The sequence below is a fragment of the Sus scrofa genome, chromosome 6 (genome assembly GCF_000003025.6).
Source record: "Sus scrofa isolate TJ Tabasco breed Duroc chromosome 6, Sscrofa11.1, whole genome shotgun sequence".
Lineage (NCBI taxonomy): Eukaryota > Metazoa > Chordata > Mammalia > Artiodactyla > Suidae > Sus > Sus scrofa.
The window spans coordinates 146,989,630-147,013,751 of NC_010448.4; the positions used below are offsets into that span (position 1 = coordinate 146,989,630).

General features: G+C 42.4%; 1 protein-coding gene across 10 annotated transcripts in view; it reads right to left on the reverse strand.

The window, feature by feature from the left end:
- Positions 486 to 24,122, reverse strand: part of DNAJC6 (DnaJ heat shock protein family (Hsp40) member C6) — a 170,896-nt gene continuing 147,259 nt past the window's right edge. For 8 of the 10 annotated variants that reach the window (XM_013988882.2, XM_021093584.1, XM_021093582.1 and 5 more), the window contains 7 exons: positions 23,961 to 24,095; positions 18,739 to 18,807; positions 17,613 to 17,732; positions 10,313 to 10,576; positions 6,832 to 6,974; positions 4,781 to 4,957; positions 486 to 2,939 (listed from right to left, as the gene is read on the reverse strand). In XM_013988882.2, coding sequence (XP_013844336.1) covers positions 2,838 to 2,939; positions 4,781 to 4,957; positions 6,832 to 6,974; positions 10,313 to 10,576; positions 17,613 to 17,732; positions 18,739 to 18,807; positions 23,961 to 24,095 — 1,010 coding nt within the window. In that variant the 3' untranslated portion in view covers positions 486 to 2,837. 10 annotated transcript variants of the gene reach the window in all.

Here is a 24,122-nt window from a genome sequence, read left to right on the forward strand (position 1 = left end):
TGGCTCCCAAGTCACTGCTTAAGTTAAATGCAAGTATGATGCGGCACTATCGAAATCAGTCAGTGTTGGTTTTCCTCCCTCTCAACCACCATTTCTTTACACACAGCCAACCACTCCCCTTACAGAACTTACAGTGGAAGTCTGCTGTTTTATGTATGCAGCTCTCTATCAGCCCAGGGAGAAGAAAAAAGGACCAAAGCTGGAGTTCCCGTTGTGGCTCAGCGGTAACAAACCCAACTAATATCCATGAGGACACAGGTTCGATCCCTGGCCTCACTCAGTGGGTTAAGGATCTGGCGTTGCCGTGAGCTGTGGTGTAGACCGCAGACACAGCTCAGACCCCGTGTTGCTGTGGCCGAGGCGTACACCAGCAGTCACAGCTCTGATTGGACCCCCTAGCCTGGGAACTTCCATAGGCCGCGGGTGTGGCCCTAAAAAGACAGAAAGAAAAAAAAAAAAAGCATAAACCAAGAAATCCTGTCAGATTATGTTTTGGTGCAAATGTATTATAGGTTTTTCATATTCTTTCCTCATAATTTTTCGTAAAAGTGAATCATGTCAGAAAGTATAATTCAAGCTTGTCATCATATTCCTGGGTGCAAAAATAACTTACATTTCTACAAATATTTTCGAGCCTTTTAATATACATTACAAATATTTTAGACCGATCACATTTTGAGTGTAACATATTTACAAAACAAAAAATATATTACAATAAATATGAATGAAACAGTGAATCTGATCAACAACAAGCTCTGTCACAACCAAGATATTTAAAAGGAATGCAAAAACCTGTTGGTCTGCACATGTTAAGAGTTTTGAGATAAATAGAGGTCCAGAATTATAATGTATCTGGAGAAGAGACAGGGAACATCCCAAATTTAAGTTAGGTAAGATTCTTTCTCATTGCTAATTATATAATGTTTAATGATGTTTTAAACTGTGAACATTGATGAATTATCCAAACATGATACAAAGCTAATATAGTTCTATCATTTCAAAATGTACGTGACATTCACATAGCCTTTTAATTATTATCATTATATACTGTAGTTCACACAATATCTACAAATGTGAATGAGAAAAAAAAGTCACAGCAACGTGTCTCACATTCCAGTTTTACATAAGACAAGCACATACTGCATCAAACATTATTTTATAATATGTTAATAAATAACACCTAGGGTTTTTTTTTATGGTTCCTTTGAACAGTTTGCAGCTGTATATTTAAAAAGAGAACATTTTCTGTGAGTTTCACATTGTCAGCAAACCATAACATAAATAATGAATCTTTTAATCAAAAAAAAAAAAGAATTAGAAGAAGAAAGGGACAAAGAAGAGAAAAAAAGCAGAGTTGTGTAGAGAACATAAAATATTTTTGACATGCTGCTTTTCCAGTAGAGTTTGCAATAAGAAAAATAGAAACAAAAATGATTGTCTTTGAAAAACAACCTTTGAAAGCTTTACACAATATTGAGCATGAACCTTTTCAGATTAGCATGGAAATCTTTTTGCCCACCTGCTTTGCATACATACCCCCTGCACCCCTGCATATACACACACCCAAAACGATCTACTAACGTCACGGGGAACAACTGCTTACCCCTCAAAATGAGAAACAGTCAGAGCACTGAACTGAAATCCAACCCGTGTGAAGTCTACAAAGGTTTCATTCTTGCTTTGCTTTCTGTGGATGTCCCTGTGTCAGCGATGTTCCAGTAGACCCCCAACAACTTTTAAATAAACGCCACTGTCATGACTTCAGGGGTCGAATTTCATCGGGTGAGAAGAGGAACCTGGCCCCTCAAAAAGGCCAATCCTGACAAGCCATCAGACATAAGATCAGCTCTCTGACTGCAACTGCCGAGTCTGGTGACCAATAGTCAGTGTTGTCATCTGTTCTCTTCCCACAACCGCTCACAAACCTGGAGGACCATGGGTTCCTATGAGACACCCCCCCACCCCGATCCATTGTGAACGTGCGGAACTGCTTTAAAACCTGCTCCCAGCGAAGAGCGTTTTCTCTGCTGAGCCAAAGGAAGAACGGAAGCCTTATGGCAAAATTAGAAGTAGAGTTGTTAGGGGATTAAAGACTTTTTCTTCAAGCGACCATGAGTTTTCTAAAGGGAAAAGAAGGCAGCAGTCCAACTTTCTGACCAGGAATACAGATTCCTACATCCTCAGGGTCCAGGTTTTCTTTAGTCAGCATTTTCACTACCTTTCAGCATATCCAAGAAGTGTGGGTAGGAATCCCTGGGTTGTAGGATAATCACGTCTCCCCATGCATGTTCTTTTACACCTGTCAGCCCTCATCTTGACCAAAACAAGCATACGATATTATGCTATAGGCCATGGGCAATTTCCACTAAAAAAAAATACTTAGTGGTAATGCTCCTGGAGTTATTTAAATTACATCTTTCCAAGAAAATCTAAAAACCATTAGTTAAAAATCCATCCCATAATCCTATCATTGCAACTTTTGCTCATTAATCCTATCCCAGACCACGAGATGGGTGTTATGCCTTTGGGGGCCTCTATTTTCCATCCCCCACCCCCCAATACTGATACTGAGCAGGCTCCTCGAAGGGCAGGCTGGAATGTGGCAAAACTCTGCAAGGTCATCTAACTAAAAGTTCTTCCCTGCTTTGGTCCTTTTATGTTGGGGACTTGAGAAAACAAACCTCCTTACCAATGAGGAATTAATTCGCAAGGAACTTAACAGTTTAGTATTACCTACACGTTGCTGGAGTTTTTGGTTCACCTGTGAAAAACCTCAGAACTGTGACACACACTAGGCATTAGCACAGATCTGCAGCAAAGATGGAAAAGCTCATAAACTAATACAAGGGCTTTTGGCCTTGATTTTCAAATTCGGACCAGGCATCATTGAGCTCCATGAAAATCATCTTCGCATATTGTTCATAGGGTTGCCCGGTAGCCTGTAGAAGAAAAACAAACACATGCAGTAGATACCAGACCAAAGGTTTGTTTATATTAAAATTTTCACTGCTAATACGTGGGCTCTATATAATTGAAATGTCTTTTTCTATTAGGCTATTTCTCTCTTTTTAAAAAAAAATGATTTTTATTTTTTTCATTAGAGCTGGTTTACAGTATTTTTTATTTTTCCATTACAGCTGGTTTACAATTTTCTACTGTACAGCAAAGAGACCCAGTCACGCATACATGTACACATTCTTTTTCTCACCGTATCTTCCATCATGCTCCATCATAAGTGACTAGATATAATTCCCAGTGCCATACAGCAGGATTTCATTGCTTATCCATACCAATGACAACAGTTTACAACTTTTTTTTTTTTTTTTTTTGTCTTTTGCCATTTCTTGAGCCGCTTCCCAAGGCATATGGAGGTTCCCAGGCTAGGGGTCGAATTGGAGCTGTAGCCACTGGCCTACACCAGAGCCACAGCAATGCAGGATCGGAGACTCGTCTGCAACCTACACCACAGCTCACAGCAACGCCGGATCCTTCACCCACTGAGCAAGGGCAGGGATCAAACCCGCAACCTCTTGGTTCCTAGTCAGATTCGTTAACCACTGCGCCATGACAGGAATTCCCAGTTTACAACTATTAACCCCAGATTCCCAGTCCATCCCACTCCCTTCCCCTTCCCCTCCCCCTGGGCAACCTCAGGACTCTCCTTCAAGTCCATTAGTGTCCTTTCTGTGGAAAGGTTCATTTGTGCTGTATATTAGATTCTGGATATAAGTGATACCATAGAGGCTCTTTCCCTTGTTATGGTCCAATCCACATGACCTTAATTACTACGGCCCCCCCAGAAAGCCCTCCCCCTAAAAATGCACAGATGGTAGGAGTAACCAGTCACCGAGTAGGTAACAAAGAACTTACTGGGCAGCCTAAGATGCATCTCCTTTCTCCAGAATTATCCCCCACATGACAGCCTATCTCCAAGTGATTAGCTGTATTCTAAAAAACCCATTTTCTCATTTCTAAAAAAAAGGTTTTGGTGACCCATCACAAAGGCATACAGTTTCTAGATTTTTCTGGGCTGTTTCTCTTGCTCTTTGATTCACCAAAACACATGGTCTCTTTAATTCTCTTCAGATTAGTCACACAAAAAGTGTGGAGAGATGAAAATCAAATACATCAAATTCAAGCATGTGTTCCCAAGTCACAGCCTCACACCATGGGACTGGTTATCATCCATAATGACAGCAAGTGACCCAATTCTGTCCAGGAGGTTTCTGGGTATCATGGTGACCTCACCTGGGCCGCCCGGTAGTTGAAATTTCTGATGATGTAGAGCCTGTGTATGTGTACATACTTCAATGAAAACATAAACTGGCCCTATCAACATGGTGATGAATTTAGTTCCATTCTGAGTATTCTGTTGCTTCTCGCCAATTTTCCCAACGACATTCTAAAGCTTTTTCACTGTCATCCTAGCTAACTACACTGCTGCATCTCTGCAGGAGGAAATTTTCCTCTGTCCAGCCCTTAGCTCATCCTTAAGTCAGGATACACTTCGTATCTGATCCTTAAAAATTAGTCCGTGGTGAATCTTATACCTAAGGAAATCCCCCACACCATTACGTGCAATACATAGTTTGATTTCTTTTCTTCTGCTTCATAAAGTTTAACTATCTGTTTAAATACCTGATTTGAGCCCACGGAATTTAATTTATATAAATGGCCTAAGAAGCGGTAAGTGTGATGGAAGTGTGATGTTTTGAGACGTGCTTATAACCTCACGACAGGAGCGCCAGACGAGCGATGTGGGGGGGCAGGTTCTACTCACTTTATCTGGGTGCACCACCAGCACAGCCCTCCTGTACACCTTCTTCACCTGCTCTGGCGTGACCAGGTCTGCCATGCCAACTGGTTTCCACTTCGTCTCCCCAGCCCACAGCACGGTGTGCATCGTGGACAGAAGGGCTCTGATATTTCTCTCTTTGCCTTCAATCCATTCCAAGATCTGTAAACAAGAAGAATAAAGAAATTCAAATGCTGGCATTCCCTTCGTGGCTCAGTGGTTAACGAACCCAAGGTTCAATCCCTGGCCATGCTCAGTGTTAAGGATCCAGCGTTGCCGTGAGCTATGGTATAGGTCACAGATGTGCCTTGGATCCCACGTTGCTGTGGCTGAGTGTAGGCTGGCAGCTGTAGCTGGGATTTGACCCATAGTCTGGGAACTTCCATATGCTGCAGGCACAGCCCTAAAAAGCAAAAGGAAAAAAAAATAGAAATTCAAATGGTTTTGAATCCAGAGGGTCTCCTCTCTGACTCTGAAAACCCCTCCTGCTGCAGCAAAATCTAGTACTTACATACTCCAACCTTCCCGCTACATGGAAGGCTTTTCCTCCTCTACCTCCATCCTGCCTCATCTTGCTGGTTAACTCCTCATTATCCTTCAAAATCCTACTCAGGAATTTCATATTCTCCAATCTTTCAGGGTTTGAATTCCTTCCTCTCTGGCCCCCGAGTTAATGACTCACTCCTAAAATATAAGCTCCATGAAGGCACATACCATGTCTGTTTGGGCCACTGCTATCTGCTCTGTCTAGCACAGTGTCTGACACTCTAAAAAAAAAAAATTCCTTGAGGAGTTCCCATTGTGGCTCAGTGGGCTAAGAACCTGACTAGTATCTATGAAGATGTGGGTTCAATCCCTGGCCTGGCTCAATGGGTTAAGGATCCAGCGTTGTCGCAAGCTGCAGTGTAGGTTACAGATGTGGCTCAGATCTGGAGTGGCTGTGGCTGTGGCATCGCCTGGCAGCTGCAGCTCTGATTTGACCCCTAGCCTGGGAACCTCCATACGCTGCAGGTATGGCCCTAATAAAAAGCAAACAAACAAACAAACAAAAACAGAAGCACAGGTAAATAGTAGCTAACTTGAAAACAATTAACTATCCCATACCAACTAAACAATTAAGCATGATTTAAAAGACATACCTGACTTTCTTCTATAGAAAACTATCAGAGTTCACCTAATGAACAAAGGTTCTTGAAATGGAGCACAATCTTTTAGAAGGAATATAAAACCTCTGTGATGCAATAAGAAGTAAAAAGCAAATGCAAACAAAGGATCCTATATTATATTCCACACAGTATCTGTTCATCTTCAACAAATGTTCAGATCTGCAGGAAAATTCTGGAGAAGCACAGTGGCATATTTTTTTCAAATGTGTAACACTGAGTGGATACGCCACTCCTGGTTTTGCAGAACAGATTCAACCCTCATCTTCCAGGCTGTTATAGTGTCAGCATATTTCAAAACATGGGAATTCAAGCCCTCTGACTGTGCAGCGCCCTCCAGTTCTCCTGCCCTTCACACACCCTTTCACCACCTCACGCCATTCAGAACCACCGCTCGGTTCCCAAATTAACCATCATCCACAGGCACATCCTCTTCTAAGAAGTAACGTCTCTATTTTCTCATCTGTGAAATAAGGGAGTCTCTGGTTTGCAAATTTTAATGGGGAAACATTCTTTTTCTCCCAATCAAATCTTAACCTAGACTCCTAGCATCAAAAACAGATAAAAGTATAAAAGCTGTGGTTGAAAGTAGAAGGAGTCAGTGGGGGAAGCCAGGAACCTCACCTCTCTCAGCCCTCCTCTCCTCTGCCTTCCCAAACCTCCAGGTCTAGCAGGAGCGAGTAATTCCCAGGCACATTAATATTTCTCTATCAGCAAAGAAAAGATCCTGGGGGCTTCAGCTCATCTGGTCTAAGCAGGGACCCAGTGAAATACTGTGGATGCTGGAAACCTCACACGGCCCCTTCTACAGGTTCATCCCACAGTGACAGCTCCGCACGCATAATAATCGCCCTGGGTCAGGGGCACACCCACCTTTAGTTTCTCAGGATCCATCTCCTTAGCCATTTCCTCCTTTCTCATCTCAGCTATTGTTCGAGGCCCCTTTTTGTCTTTGTGGGCATTAAAACCTTGACCAGAGAGTAGGTCTTCAAAGTCAGCTGCTTTTTGTTTCCCTTCTGCAACATAATAATTGAAAAAGTATTATAGCTTTTACATTTAAACATGATCTATCATTATGTTACCAGACACGGTGTCTTCAAGATGCTTTCACATCCATTAAGCACCTGAATCTTCTCACTGACCATGTGAGTAGGGCATGAGATTGTCATGTCCACTTTACAGATGAGGAAAGTGAAGTCTAGGGAACTTGAGATCTGTTCACAATCAATACCATGGTCATGGCAAAGCCAGGCCTCAAGGCTGGATTGTTAGTAGACTCGATCTCACTCCATAATGTCATGTCCACTGTTCCACGTTTTTATAGATGAGGACACTCTACCCCCGTCCCCACCCCCTGCCAGCACCAGTCATACAGCTAGTTAGTATCAGTGATGGGACCGAGACCTGCGTTTGGGTACCTAACATCCATGCATGCCACTGCTTTCCTGCCCACACTCAGATGACACTTTTAGTCTAACACGGTGCTGGGTTTTGCTAAGTCTAGTTTTGGCTTCACGATCTTTCTCAGTCTGTTAGGAAAAGAGGCCTAGGTGGCAGCAAAGAGCAAAGCCTCTGGAGACAGACGCCCCAGGTTTGAATTCCAGCTCTGCCACGTATTAGGGATGCGACTTTGGGGCAAGTTCCTTACCATCTCCGTATATACCTCGGTTTCCTCATCTGTAAACCAGGCATGGTGTTACTACTGCTACTACTTACCTCATGAGGTTGTTGTGAGAACTGATATGTTAATATTTTTAAAATTAATTTTTTTTTATTCAAGTATAGTTGACTTTCACTGTTGTGTCATATGAAATTTCTGCTGAAGAGCAAAGTGGGAGTTCCCGTCGTGGCGCAGTGGTTAACGAATCCGACTAGGAACCATGAGGTTGCGGGTTCAGTCCCTGCCCTTGCTCAGTGGGTTGACGATCCGGCGTTGCCGTGAGCTGTGGTGTAGGTTGCAGACGCGGCTCGGATCCTGCATTGCTGTGGCTCTGGCATAGGCTGGCAGCTACAGCTCCGATTAGACCCCTAGCCTGGGAACCTCCATATGCCGCGGCAGCGGCCCAAGAAATAACAAAAAAAGACAAAAAAAAAAAAAAGAGCAAAGTGACCCAGTCATACCTATACGTACGTTCCTTTTCTTATATTATCTTCCATGGTGGTCTATCCCAAGAGATTGGATATAGTTCCCTTTGTTATACAGTAGGACCTCATTGCTTATCCATGCTAAATGGAACAGTTTGCACCTACTCATCCCAGATTCCCCATCCATCCCACTCCCTTCCTCCTGCCCCCAGCAACCACAGGTCTGTTCTATATGTTTGTGATATATAGATAGATTTGTAGATAGATTCATTTGTGCCATATTTTAAATTCCACGTATAAGTGTTATCATATGGTATTTGTCATTCTTGTTCTCAGATAAGTTAATATTTTAAAGTGCTCAGAACAGTGCCTGGATATTTAAATGTTAAACAAAACCAAACTGAGGCAAAACACAGGAGTCCATGCAGTCCATACCCATCAGCCAAAGCTGTTCTCTGAATTGAAACCCACCTGCCATCTCTATACTATGAGGCATTCTGAACATAATTCTCACACACACACACTATAAGCTGAGTGCTCTGACTAGGGGTTTTGTCTGTCTTGTTCACTGCTATATCCCCAGTGTTCTCTACACTGTAGATGCTCCATAAATTTCTGCTGGTTGCAGATGCTCACCCCACATCTACTCAAAATAAAAATGGAGGGGAAGCCACATGACTCTATGGAGTTGTCCAGTAATATCCATTGCTAACCAAAAAACAATCATGATGTTACCTTGGAGTTCCCATCATGGCTCAGTGGTTAGTGAACCCAACTAGTATCCATGAGGACGAGGGTTCGGTCCCTGGCCTTGCTCAGTGGGTTAAGGATCTCGTGTTGCCATGAGCTGTGGTGTAGGTCGCAGACATGACTTGGATCCCGTGTGGCTGTGGCTGTGGCTGTGGCGTAGGCCAGAAGCTACAGCTCCAATTCGACCCCTAGCCTGGGAACCTCCACATGCCACAGGTTTGGCCTTAAAAAGTCAAAAAAAACCAAAAACAAACAAACAAACATGATGTCACCAAAAGGAATCCCAGTCATGTTAGTGTTGTGAGAAGCTGCCTGTGGCACATCCAGTAGAGTGTGGTGGTGAAGGGCAGGGGTTTGAGAGCCACAGTGCCCAGGTTCTGACCTTGGCTCTGTCACTGACCAGCTGTATGGACTTAAGAAATGACTTTGTTGGTCTCTGTCACAGATGCTTCAACCACAACGTGTTGGTTTTGAAGATCACATGGAATAATACATGACAATTGCCTAGAATAGTACCTAACTCAATAAATGTCAGCTACAGCTACTAGAAAAAGAAGTAGAATTTCCCTTTTCATGTCCCATGGAAAGGCCTGTTTCCTCTTGGGTCCCTAAACATTTCATTCCTGGGTATGATCAAACTAACTGAAAGCTAAACTATATCATAAATAGGGCTTTTAACAAACTCAAATTCAACCATCCCTGCTATGCAATGTATATTCTTTTTCACTCATTATCAAGAATCACATTTGAAAAAAAAAAAAAAAATCCCATCCAGAGTAGCCTCTAGCCTTGGATGTTGGGCCATTTTCGGTTCTTTTAACTTTCTTCTCAGAAGAGAGGGAAAAAAACCATCACAGGAAACCCAGTGATCTCAGGCACATCCCCCAACTACTGAATAATCAAGATCAAGTGTCTAAGACATGGCCACTCCTTTAATTGGGGTCCAAGGGCAAAGGTGAATTTTGTGCTTGAAGGGGTCCCAAACTTTTCCGTCTATGCCCTCCTCCAAAGGAGTGACAGCTTCAAGATTCATCCCTCCCTCCCTCTCATCCATTCAATTTTCATTCGGTGCCTACTCCACGCCAAGTACTATGCTAGGCACTAATGGGAACAAAGCAAAAAAAGACCCAGCGTCTGCCCACCATTTGCTCTCAGCCTGGAGAGAGACACGTGGACCAGCAGCACAAACCCAGGAGCTCCAGGCACAGCTGGTGGAGAGATCATGCTGTGTCTCTATGATGAAAAGACTGCCTTGGTGCCTGATTGCTGGTCCAGCACAGGTTCAACCCCTGGCCTGGGACCGTTTACATGTTACAGGCACGGACAAAATAATTATGTAAATAAATAAATAGAGTTAACATTTTAAATATACCTAGCAAATATTTATATTATAATAAATTTCCCATATTAAAAAAAAAAAAAAAAAAAAAAGACTGCCTTGGAATTGTTTTCAATCTCCTTCTTCAGACACACATACATCCGGGTACCCTACAGTCAGGCTCCCTGCTGTCATCCTTACCCACATTAGCTGATCCTTTCCCACGTTCGTTCTGGCCCCCAGGCATGGATGAGAAGCTCACGTTGTAGTTGGGCCGGTGCTGGGGAGAAGCGTGGGGCATGCTGGGCTGAGGCTTAGACTGTGTCTGCTGCCAGTTGTAGCCACCTCCCTGCTGCCACCCTCCACCCATAGGCTGGGGAGATGCTTTCTGTGGGGAGCTGAGGGGTGGAAAGCCTCCACCCAATCCAGTTGGTGTGGAGGGCTTGCTGGCAAATGAAGAACCACCTACAGAGAGGAGAGAGAGAGAGAGAGAAAGTCATGCTCTTTTGAGTCGCCTCTAACTCCTGTGTCCCGAGTTACTGTGTGCAACGACTTCAGTGGAACATCCCTTGACTGGTAGCACAATTAGCCTTCCTCTTTTTTCCTTCTGTCTTTTTAGGGCCACACCCACGGCACGTGGAAGTTCCCAGGCTCAGGGTCAAATCAGAACTGCAGCTGCCGGCCTACACCACAGCCCCAGCAATGCGGGATCCAAGCCACATCTGTGACCCACACCACAGCTCACAGCAATGCTGTATCCTTAACCCACTGAGTGAGACCAGGGATCAGACCCATGTCCTCATGGATCCTGGTCGGGTTCTTAATCCACTGAGCCACAACGGGCACTCCTAGCCTTCCTCTTAGTTAAAGAAATTGCAGGCATATATTTTCTTCATCCTCACAAAGACATTTTTAGGTATTAATAACCCCATTTTTTCTTCAGAGGAACAAACTGCAGCTCAGACCAGGTAAGTGATTTTCGCAACGTCACACAGCCAGAAAGTGGCAGGACTGGAACTTGAGTCTAAGTCTCTGACTGCCGAGCTGGAAGAGTCCTTCCCCTATGCCACTCCAACCCTCCCTCCCCCTCCCAGATTTTACTTCTTCACTGGAGTAAAGCTACCAAATGACAAGAACTAGGAGTAAAACAAAATACATTCACTCATGAAGGTGCGACTTAAACCGTCAATGATCAGGATTATTCACTGTCTGCTACAAACACAGACATGGTTAGTGCCCAAGAGTAAACAAAGATGTTTTGAAATGTCATCAATAGGTTTCAATTTCACACGACCTGCATTTCATTGCAGGAGAGTAAACACAGCCTACACTCTGACACCTTTGAACAAGGCAAAGAATCTTTAAAAAATGATACTACTTTGTGCTGGGAATTTAAGTAGAATCATGAGCCTGTAATGCCTAACCTTTAAGTACTCACTGAATATAGGCTGAGCTGTTTCCAAAATATGAAGACCAGTTTGGGCTCATGTTTAAGGAGATAAAATAAGAAACCGAAATGTGGTGACCTCTAGGAACCCTTTCAGGCACCAAGCCCAAAGGAACAGTGATAATAAAATAACATGCATGTAGCTCTTTAGAATTTAAAAAATATGTTTATGAATATTACTGCCTACAATCTACACAACACCGTAGGGAAGTAGGTAGTATTACTGGCCTCACTTTAGTTATGTATTTTTCTTTTTTTGTCAAAATTACCTTTTTTTTTTTTTTTTTTTTTTTGGCTGTGCACGTGGCACACAGAAGTTTCTGGACTAGAGATTGAGCCTGAGCCACAGCAGTGACACCGAATCCTTAATTGCTAGGACACCAGGGAACTCCTGAAATTACTGTTTTTTAAAAAAAAATATTTTAAAAAAGTTTATACAATTTTAAAGGTTACTTTCCATTTAGTTATTACTGGTTGTAATTACAAAATATTGGCTGTATTCCCCACATTATACATCACAAAGCCAATCTTACACCCAATAGTTTGTACCTCACTTCCCCCACTCCCCACTGGTGACCACCAATTTGTTCTCTATGAGTCTGCTTCCTTTGTAGTTATAGTCACTGGTTTGTTATATTTTTTAGATTCCACATAAAAGTGATATAATACAGTATTTATCTTTCTCTGTCTGACTTATTTCACCCAGCCTTTCAAGTCCATCCATGCTTCTACAAATGGCAAAAATCCATTCTTTTTTATGGCTGAGTAGTATTCCATTGCATACACCACATCTTCTTTATCCATTTATCTGTTGATAAACATTTAGCTTGCTCCCATATCTTGGCAACTGTAAATAATGCTGTTATGAACACTGGGTGCATGTATCTTTTCAAAGTAGTGTTTTTGTTTTTTTTCAGATATATACCCAGGAATGGAACTGCAAGGTCATATGGTATTTCTATTTTTGGTTGTTTGAGAAACCGCAATACTGTTTTCCATGTCTGGCCCCACTTTATTTTATTTATTTTGTATTCTTCTGTCTTTTGTCTTTTTAGGGCCACACCGGTGGCATATGGAGATTCCCAGGCTAGAGGAACTCTAATCAGAACTCTCTAATTGGAGCTACAGCTGCCGGCCACAGCCACAGCCACAGCCACGCCAGATCTGAGCCACGTCTATGACCTACACCACAGCCCACGGCAATGCTGGATCCTTAACCCACGGAGCAAAGTCAGGGATCGAACCTGCAACCTCATGGTTCCTAGTTGGATTTGCTTCCACTGTGCCACGATGGGAACTTCTGGCCCCACTTTAAAGATGAGAAAAATCAAGGCTCAGAGAGATATGCTGACATACTCATGATCACACAGCAAGTTTATGGTGATGGGACTGACTACAGGCTTCTTATTTCCAAATGTCATGTTTCATTTGCTGCGTCCATAATCTCTGACTCCTCCCCAAATCTCTGAGTCTTTCACTATAATTTATCCCTTCCTTACTGTGTCTTCTTTCTATAGGCACTGTTCTTCTGTTCTGATCTGGGTTCTTCTTTCCTTCCCCACTGGGAATGTGTGTTACAACCACAAGACTTGGAGCCAATGTGAGGTTGAGTCTCTGCTCTAACACTTACTCGTGCATTCTTGCACACATTAATTCATTCATTCGAATATTCATTCATCAGTATCTGTTGAGCATTACTCAGTACCAGATACTGTGCACTGGGATGATAGCTGAAAAAAGTCTATAAAGAACCTTCGCTCTTCTGAAGTTCAGTGAAAAATTTATCTCCTTGACCTCGGTTTTCTCACCTGTGAAATCAGAACTATGTCTGCATCACAGGTACACCATAAAGGTACACCATGGCTCTGTGAAAGTTCTTCCAATCCCTGAACTAGGAGAAGAAGAGGCATTAGTTTAAAGTAATGTAATTTCATATGCCCAGAATGCACCACTATACCATAAAGGATCTACAAATACTTAATAACAGAAAAGGATAATGACAGAGTTGTACTTCGGTTTTGCCTCCCATCAGTCTCTAACTTAGATCATGAAGCCCTTCTTTCTTGGCCCCCGGGCTCTTCTGCCAACAACCCATCAACCTATACCTTAGGCTGGGAACGCATTCTGCGTTGGGATTTCATGTTATATTTTAAGGTTGCTTATGATCTTCTTTCCAAATATATATATGTTTCTTATGTTAAGATTTAATAGTATAGCACTGGGAGATCTACTTAATAGTCTGTAATAACCTATATGGGAAAAGAATCTAAAAACAATGGATATATGTGTAACTGATTCACTTTGCTGTATGCCTGAAAACAACATACCATTGTAAGTCAGCTGCACACCAATAAATTTTAAAAATAAATAAATAAATAAAATTCAATATAAAAAAGACCCTAAGAACTTAAAAAATACTTCCATATTCCAACGACACTGTCATTTATTTGTTCATTTATGAACGACTACTGAGCATCTTCTACATGGCAGGCTGCAGATGAAAAGGCAGATGCTGACTCTGACCTCAAGCTGCTCATCAACACTGAGCCCTTCCAGGGAGTTCCCGCTGTGCCTGGAACGAATATGACTAATATCCATGAGGATGCAGATTCGATCCCTGGCCTCGCTCAGTGGGTCAGGTTTCCGGTGTTGCCACGAGCTATGGTGTAGGTTGCAGACATGGCTTGGATTTCTCATTCTATGGCTGTGGTGTAGGCCAGCAAGCTGTAGCTCCGATTCGGCCCCGAGCCTGGGAACTTCCATATGCCATGGGTGAGGCCCTGAAAAAAAGAAAAGAAAAAAGAAAACAAACAAAAATGTGCCCTTCCAGAAGAATATTTCCTACCCATGTCTAGAAATGCCAATTTTTAATGCCACTGAAACAGAGAACTGACAGAAGTACAAAACAGCAGCTAAACCCACAGGTCCCTGTTATTCTCATTAAAAGCAAAAGCAGGAGTTCCCGTCGTGGCGCAGTGGTTAACGAATCCGACTAGGAACCAGGAGGTTGCGGGTTCAATCCCTGCCCTTGCTCAGTGGGTTAATGATCCGGCGTTGCCGTGAGCTGTGGTGTAGGTTGCAGACGCGGCTCGGATCCCGCGTTGCTGTGGCTCTGGCGTAGGCCGGTAGCTACAGCTCCAATTGGACCCCTAGCCTGGGAACCTCCATATGCCGAGAGAGCGGCCCAAGAAATAGCAAAAAGACAAAAAAAAAAAAAAAAAATTAAATTAAAAAAAAAAAAAAAAGCAAAAGCAGCGGTGGTCAAATTTGGCTGTGCATTAGACTCACTGGGAATCTATAAAAACTCTCTACACCCAAGTCACAGCCAAACCAATTAAATCAGAATATCTATGAAAGAACTAAGCTGTCTGTATCAGAATTGTTCCTTGTGAAAATACCTTAAGGACAAGGATACTATCTTTTTGAATTGCAGCTAAGTTGGAAGTTTAATTTTTATTCTAAAGCAATTTCCCTGGGGTCAAAAATTCTAGCCTGCAGCCTTGCTTATATACCTATATTCTGTATGACTTGAGGAAAGTCACTTCTCTTTCCTAAACTGTGTGACTTGAAAAATGGGGAAAGTTAAGAAACTATTTTCGGAGTTCCCATCCTGGCTCAGCAGACAACCTGATGTTGTCTCTATGAGGATGCGGGTTTGATTCCCAGCCTTGCTCAGCAGCTTAAGGATCAAGAGTTGCTGCAAGCTTCGGCATAGGTCCCAGATGTGGCTCAGATCCGCTGTGGCTCTGGCTGTGCCTGAGGCATAGGCCTGCAGCTGCAGCTCCAATTCAACCCCTAGCCCAGGAACTTTCATATGCCATAGGTGCAGCCATAAAAAGAAAGGAAAAAAGTGGAAAAAAAAAGGGAACTAGTTTTCTCCAGTAGTTTTTAAGTTATTACATTTCAAAAACAACAAAGAACTCTTGAACTCCTCCTAGCAGGTTTGTTGTTGCAGTGATATGGATGCAGTTATTCTGAAACTATTTTTATTATCTCTTAATGCTGAGATCCAAGGAAATGGAAAATACACATATGGAACAGGGGAAAGCAAGAAAGAGCCCTGTGAAAGTGGATTTAATTCTCTTTTTTTGGTCTTTTTGCCTTTGCTAGGGCCGTTCCCGCAGCATATGGAGGTTCCCAGGCTAGGGGTCTAATCAGAGGTGTAGCTACCAGCCTATACCAGAGCCACAGCAATGAAGGATCCGAGCCATGTCTGCAACCTACACCACAGCTCATGGCAACGCCAGATCCTTAACCCACTGAGCAAGGCCAAGGATTGAACCTGCAACCTCATGGTTCCTAGTCAGATTTGTTAACCACTGTGCCATGACAGGAACTGCTGGATTGAATTCTATATATGTGTTTCTATCCACTCATCACCTACCTCCATTTCCTGAAAGGCAGAGGAATGGTACCCACCTCAGTACCAAGGAGTATACATTCTGGCTTCTAAATACCCACAAAAAGGGATGAGGATGCTTGGAAACGCCTGATTCTAGGACTGGTGTGTGAAAGTTCAAAACCAGCCTAGAACATCTTAGTGAACCATAAAGAAAGTTCTTAAAATGATAGAATCGACTATAAGCTTTCGGAAGGCAGGAATTTTGTTTTGGTTTGGTTAGTGTGGCGAATTGGTTTTTTCTCAAACAGTGTTCGTCCACAGAAGGCAGTTAATAAATAGCTATGGAATGTAGAAATGGGTAAAAAAATGAAGCATGAATGAGACTTTATTTGAAGGAGAACTTCATCTATTACATATGATGCTATTTTAAAATTTGAAATTTATATTACTATATTAAAAAGTGAAAATAATTCTGAGCGTTCTTAAAATAAAAAAAGATCTAAAGAGTATAAAAAGGACGGGTCATGACTCTGACACGATTCTGGCAAAAAATAAAATGGTAGCCACGTTCTCATTCCCTGCAGCTAAACTGGCTCTAAATGCCTCCAGAGGGCTGAGAAACTAAACCATTGACATGGCTAACTTAAACCTTTGTGTCAAAGCGATCCCATCCTTATTTAGCAACTCTGCACTGCCCAGAGCAGGAAAAGGAAGAAGGAAAGGTTTAGAACACGCTCGTTCTGGTTCCGTGAACTACTCCTTGGTGAAGTAGTGGTGAAACAGTTTGAGAACCTACATACTGCACCACGAACACTGATACTCAGAAGCGTTTGCAGTGTCTGAAGCCCAGGGAACCCAGTGTCTCTAAAATTACTGCTCTTGAAACATGTACCCTAAAACAACAATTCACATAGGATGAAAAATAGTTTGGATACACTATACAGAGAGCCCATTTTCTGTACTGGAATTTTACAAACTGAGCAGAGCGCACTGTTGTCAATGGGGGGGGGGGGGATACAGTGTGGGGATCTCACGGCGACTTCACCGTCAGGCGGTGCACGGCTGGCCCCAAGTGGCACAAATCTACCTGACCAGCCTCGTCTCTCCGCTTTTCCTGACACATTCGTTACTTCTGCTGCAGCCAAACTCTATCACCAGAGGCTGCTGGAAGTTCTAACTTTATTTATGCTACTTCTCCAAAAGTAGGCATTGAAGAAACAGATTATTAGGGGTGGATTCCAACCCAATATTTGAGGCCTGTTTGCTTTTCTTAAAAGTCAATCTCAGGTTTTAGAGTAGAGCGTAAGAATACATATGATTTTAGATCCCAGGTAGCAATACCAGGTTATTTTAACATCAAAGATTTAGATTTGAAGCTTTGGAGCCAGAAGTAAATGTTCTTTGGAGTTTCCATCGTGGCTCAGCGGTAATGAACCTGACAAGTATCCGTGAGGACTCGGGTTCGATCCCTGACCTCACTCAGTGGGTTAAGGATCCAGTGTTGCCATGAGCTGCAGTGTAGGTCACAGATGCAGGTCGGATTCTGAGTTGCTGTGGCTGTGGCGTAGGCTGGCAGCTGCAGCTTTGATTCAACCCCTAGGCTGGGAATTTCCATATGCCATGGGTGTGGCCCTAAAAAGAAGGAAAAAAAAAAAGAAAGAAAGAAAATAAAAGTAAATGTTTTTTTATATCTTAACTTGCTATGTTTATACCTAATGTCCCAAGGTCGGCAAAAGGATCCAGAGTCTGGGGTTTGTTCTGATGGGTGGGAGTACCATGCGACGAGCCAGTTGGGCTGGTGGCAGCTGACTTGCTTCCCATTCCAAAACCTCCTGAAAAAAATAATACGATCATTGAAAATGAGTTTGTCGTCTGAGGCTGAATTCTGAAGGTCAGAAATCCAGAGCTCTCGCTCAGCTTGTCTCTAAGGGCAAATTTGGACAGGGTTTGCAAAGACGTTAGACTTTGCTTCCCTCACTTAAGTGAATACTGGCCTGGAATGGGGACAGGGAACAGAGAAGGCATGTCATTTCCTGGCCACCCCTGTAAACTATTATGCTTAGTGTTTACTTTACATGTAATCTGACTTCATTCTTTCCCATGGGATTTGGAATCAGGTCTGAACTCAAGTTCGGCCACTTCCTAGCTGAGTGACCTTTGCATGTTGCTTAACTGCTCTGAGCTTCAATATCTTCTCATTGGTTAACTAAGGAAAGAGCAATTGCTTTAGAAAGTTGCTGTGATAAACATATTGTGTGTGTGTGTGTGTGTGTGTGTGTGTAACTTACACTGTGTCAGGAACACAATCACACTAGATGACTCTCAAGAAATACACTACTAGCCACGAGAAATATAATTTCATATTACAGACAAATCCAGCCCTAAAAAAAAGTCCTTGATGAAGAAGGAAAACAATTTAATTTATGTAGCACCTACTCTAGGCCAGAAAATTTCATATAAGTCATTTCACTTAAACTTGTACACCTGTGTGGGATAAGAACTATGAACCCCATTTCACAGATAAGAAAACTGAGGTTCAGACTTGTGAAAAAAATCTAAGAGTTCCTAAGTGGTTGAGTTAGACATATACCTAGATTTGCCTAACTCTATTGTCAAGGCAGACATTTATCAAATGAGACTTAGAAAAGCTAAATAACCTATAACATGCAGCATTATCATGGCATCAAGGCCAATGTGAAAAGCCCTTCCAGAATGTAAGCCTCTAGGAAATTTCTTGGAGGGGCTATTCCACTCTGTAAGTACTCACTTCACCTTGGGTGAGGGACTCTGCTTTAGCAACTGGTTAAATGTACACAAAATTAATCTGCTGACCTTTACCTGGTTTAGTATGCCAATCCCAACCTCCTGCGACATCTGGCTGAATGTTCACAGCAGGTGTACTCGAAGCTGCAAATGGGGAGAAAAAAAAGGATCAGGACAAGATAGCTCAGAATCCACTTTTCTAGTTCATGCAGGAAAATGCTCCCTCTCTCACGAGGCCTCACGACCTGTCAAGGTCCCAAGCGCTTCATCTCTGCCTCTGAGCTCTCCCCACCTCCTGCAACATGGACAGTTTGTGCCTTCATCTATAGTTACAGGGAGACCACACACTCTTTGTCTCTGTTGCTTCTTTGGTTTACCTTTATTTTGGTTTACCTTTATTTTGGTTTACCTTTATTTTGGTTTACCTTTATTTTACCTCCGTATCCACACTTTGAATTATAACAGTGCATATATCTGTCTCTAATACATTGTGAGTTTCTTTCTTTCTTTCTTTCTTTTTTTTTTTTTTTTTTTTGTCTTTTTGCCTTTTCTAGTGCTACTCCTGCAGCATATGGAGGTTCCTAGGCTAGGGGTCTAATCGGAGCCACAGCCACTGGCCTACACCACAGTTCACGGCAATGCCGGATCCTTAATCCACTGAGCAAGGCCAGGGATGGAACCTGCAACCTCATGGTTCCTAGTCGGATTCGTTAACCACTGAGCCACGACGGGAACTCCCGATTGTGAGTTTCTTGAAGGCAAGAAATAATCTTATTCATCTTTGTGTGTCCCACCTTTACACTTAACACAAATCAGTGGGCAAGTAAAAAAAAAAAAAAAAAGTGAAAGGGAACTTAAACTCAGTCGGCCTTAAGGTGGCATTAATAAGTGTATGAGAGGTACAACAACTGAGAACGGAAAGTTCGTTTTCTCCTCTGCTGTGACAAGAATGGAGAATGAGGAGTCAATCAGAACATGTACTGGGGACTGACTAGATACCACCCACCATGCTGGTGTCAGGGACGTATCCACTGTCACTCAAAACAAGCTCACAGCGGCTTCAAAATAGATCATTTGGACCCCTCTGAAAGTTCCACGTGTAGAATTTATTTAATTTTTTTTATTTTTTTTATTTTTTTATTTATTTATTTTTTTTGCTATTTCTTGGGCCACTCCTGCGGCATATGGAGGTTCCCAGGCTAGGGGTCTAATCGGAGCCATAGCCACCAGCCTACGCCAGAGCCACAGCAACGCAGGATCCGAGCCGCATCTGCGACCTACACCACAGCTCACGGCAACGCCGGATCGTTAACCCACTGAGCAAGGGCAGGGACCGAACCCGCAACCTCATGGTTCCTAGTCGGATTCCTTAACCACTGCGCCACGACGGGAACTCCCCACGTGTAGAATTTAAAAGAAATGTTCAGCTAAAGAGAATTAGTTGTGTTAGAGGAGTATACACTGGTAGAGTAAATTTTTTCTGCATCTAAAAAATCCAAAGAAGAAATAGGATGCCATGAGAAATAACCTCTTTCTAAGGCTCTTCTAGGTTCAGTTCATAAAATCAATGAGTACAAGGCAAATACTAAACTGACATTGTGAGTAGGATTTAAGATCCAATACACAACCCACTACCACCACCCAAAGGGTCACCAAAGGACCAAGATTCGCATGACCAAGCCTTACATTTTCCTGTTTTTTTTGCTTAGTACCAAGACATCGTGCGCCTTCTCATTACTGAGTTAGAACATGCCGCTGGCAGAAATAACAGTTCTTTCCCTTCTGTTTCTCCCTTCTCTTTTTTTCCCTGGTAGCCCATGAAAACTGAGGTGTACATTAGACAATTTTGCTAACATTTGCTGTTGGATTTCCTTTACACTCTGCCCTCAGTCTCATACCCAACTAGGATGCAGAACGACGAATCAGTACTTCAATCTAATTACTAATCCAAACCATAAACCCTTATGACCTCCTACCACATGCAAGGCACCACACCAGGAAACAGAGAACTAGAGGCCACGGTGCCTATCCTTAAGAAACTTAAAATCTGTTGGAGAGAAAGGAGTAAACAAATACAAGGGTAATTACCCAATATTTTCAACCTCTATTCTGCCTTTTATTATGGTTACTTATTTAGCTTTCTTCTCATTTGATGCCCCACATGAGTATTCTGCTCAGAGTAGATGTCCAATAAATATTTGTAGTCAATAAATATTTGTAGAACTCAAAGGCAATATTCCTTGATTGTCAGAAGAGATTGCTGTTGCCTTGTAGAAACTGGAGGTAGCCCACGTGACCACCCAATCCGACATCTGAGTCTCCCTTGTACATGGAGATGATGCAAGGGACCCACTAACAGTGGAATAAGTCCCTTCTCAGCAAGTGGAAAATTCTTTCACTCACTAGCATTTTCACTCAGATCAAAATAAAAAGTATACCACAAGGTAGTAAGTCAACCATACTCTCAATAAAATTGGAGAAAAAAAAAAGAAATGTAGCAACAAGATAAAGGAGCGCTAACTGGCTGAAACTGGATGCAAAACATCTTCTAACCCACTCACAAGAAAGAACCTCGTCCAGCACTGCCATGCCAATGTATGAACACTTAAACCCATGGGACATAAAAGGCGGTACTCATATTAAATCAGTAAATTCAAAGAATTAATGTCAGGAAAATAGATAACCTTATTCACAGCATCATTATGCATCAAAGAGACCTGAATAGAAAAAAAGGAGTTAATTTATTTTATATTTACTCATTATATGGAAAGACAGACAGATAAAACCTACTGCGTGCTGATAATTCTTCTAGGCACTAGGGAAGCATTCAGCAACAAAACCAAAACCCTGCCTTTGTGAGCTCATGTTCCAGTGAGAAGAGATAGACAACAAAAGAATAAAAGACACACAAGAAAATGAAGGATACTGGGAGCTGACAAGGACAATGGAAAAGAAAATGCAAAGTAAGGGCACAGGGGATGGGTTTCCATGTGAATGGAGCAGTCAGAGAAGGTGACAGCTGAGCGAAGATCAAAGAAGTGAAGGAATAAGCCATGCTGATGCCTGGGAAAGGGGACAGCCAGTGCAAGAGCGGAGAGACCAGTGTGTCTAGAAATGGAGAGAGCAAGAGTGAGAGAACAGCAAAGGAGTTCAAAGCTCTGGTCACAAAGGGCATACCCAGGCCATTTTGAGGACACTGGTTTCCATGTTGCACAAAACAGAGTCACTGTGAGCACAGCAATGATGTAACCTACATTTTAAATACTTTGTGAACAAAAACATCAGCTTTAGGGAGTTCCCACTGTAGCTCAGTGGGTTAGGAATCTGACTTTTATCCATGAGGATGCAGGTTCGATCCCAGGCCTCACTCAGTGGGTTAAGAATCCAGCATTGCTGTGCGCTGTGGTGTAGGTCACAGACATGGCTTGGATCTGGTGCTGCTGTGGCTGTGGTGTAGGCTGTTGGCAGCTGCAGCTCCGAGTTGACTCCTAGTCTGGGAACTTCCATATGCCACAGGTGTGCCCATAAAAAGGAAAAAACAAACAAACAAACAAAAACAAATACATGGGTTTTAACCCATCTCTCTGCATCTTTCCTCGCAGGGTAGTCAATTTCCAATCAGGAGATTCTTTTCAGTGGGCACTAGTCAAGAATCAGAGGTGAATTTCTTATATGCTGTCCTGTGAACCACTCCAAATAGTTTGAGATTTAAGACCAACAGGAAGTCAACCATAAAGGTTGTTCCTGGACTGCTTTCTCATTTTCAATCACTGCAGTTTGACCAGTGTTGCACAATTCATCTTCCTTTTGCATGTGCATGGCTTCCATGAAGTCACACTTATGACTGGACTGCATTCTCCAGGGTGGCTCAGGGTGCCTTCCCTAGTAAGTACATTGTCCTCAACATTGAGTGGAGGCCAATGAGGTTCAATATCCTTCCATATCAGGAATGAGCTTCGGTTCTCTAGCCTAAAGCCATCTGTCCTTCACTGAAGAGCTTCAGATTTTGTTTGTTTTTCTTTTCTGCAACCTACACCGCAGTTTGCAGCAACACTGGATCCTTAACCCACGGAGCACAGCCAGGGATCAAACATGCATCCTCATGGATACCATGTCGGGTTCTTATCCACTGAGCCACAACAGGAACTCTAAGAGCTTTAGTTTAAATCAGTGTTACCTAAGTGATAGCTTTTTGCTCTTACAAATTTTCTTTTTTTCTTAGGGGGGCACCTGAAGCACATGGAGTTTCCCAGGCTTGGGGGTTGAATTCAAGCTGTAGCCGAGGGCCTATACCACAGCCAGATCCAAGCTGCATCTGTGACCTACACCACAGCTCACAGCAACGCTGGATCTTTAACCCACTGAGTGAGGCTAGGGAGCAAACCTGCAACCTCATGGATGCTAGTCAGTTTCATTTCCGCTGAGCCACGATGGGAACTCCTGCTCTTACTAATGGATGTGACTATGATTCTTTCTATAAAACCCAATTCTCTAACATAGAAATATAACGTGGGCCATGTATAACTTAAAATTTTTCTAGGATTCATGTTAAAGTAAAAAGACACTGGTAAAATTAATTTTAATAAAATATTTTATTTAACTCAATATACTCAAAATAGTATATTAAGTGACCAATATAACAAATATTAATGAGATATTTTACACTCTTTTTTTGTATGAAGTTTTGAAATCTGGCATGTACTTTATGCTTAGAGTGCATTTCCAGTCAGAATGGCCACATTTCAGGTGCTCAATAGCCACATGTGGCTAGTGGCTTCATATTAGATAGAACTAGCGTAATATATCAGGATATTGTATTCTAAACTGTTCTGTGGAATATCAATTTTGTAGAATGCTCATCATATCAGATTTTATTAATTTATTAAGGCTTTTTCACTTTTCAAAGACTTCAATGAGTATGTATCATTCAATCAACTAAAAGTGGCAAGTTTTGTCTTTTTTCACTGTATATAAAATAAGGTAATGTCCTACAATCGGTGGTGCCCTATAATTCTGTGCATGCAGCTCTGATGCAAGAAAAAAAAAAATTCCATAGTCAAGTTAAATTTTAGGAAAGCTGCGTAAAACAAAATTAAGCAGGCTTCTTTACTATAGAACATCCCAGAAGTTTTAATACGTTAATGTGAATTTCCAAAAGAGAGACACATCATGTGGCTTTTCCAAAAAACAAACAAAAAAACCCCAAACCACCTACAGGATGCTTACATAGCTGAGCACCTACTGATATCTTGTGGAAAACCATGTAGCACTGAACACAACATAAAATACTTCCTTACCATGCACTGTAGGTGAAGGACTTCTCGTGGGCTGAAGAAATGGGTCACTGGATGCACTGCCTGTGTTCAGAAAAGAACCCAGCAAATCTTGACCGGATGGCTTAGAAGGTCCTCCAAAGGGGTCAAACGCTGCCCCTAAACAACAGGAAACAGGTGTTTCTT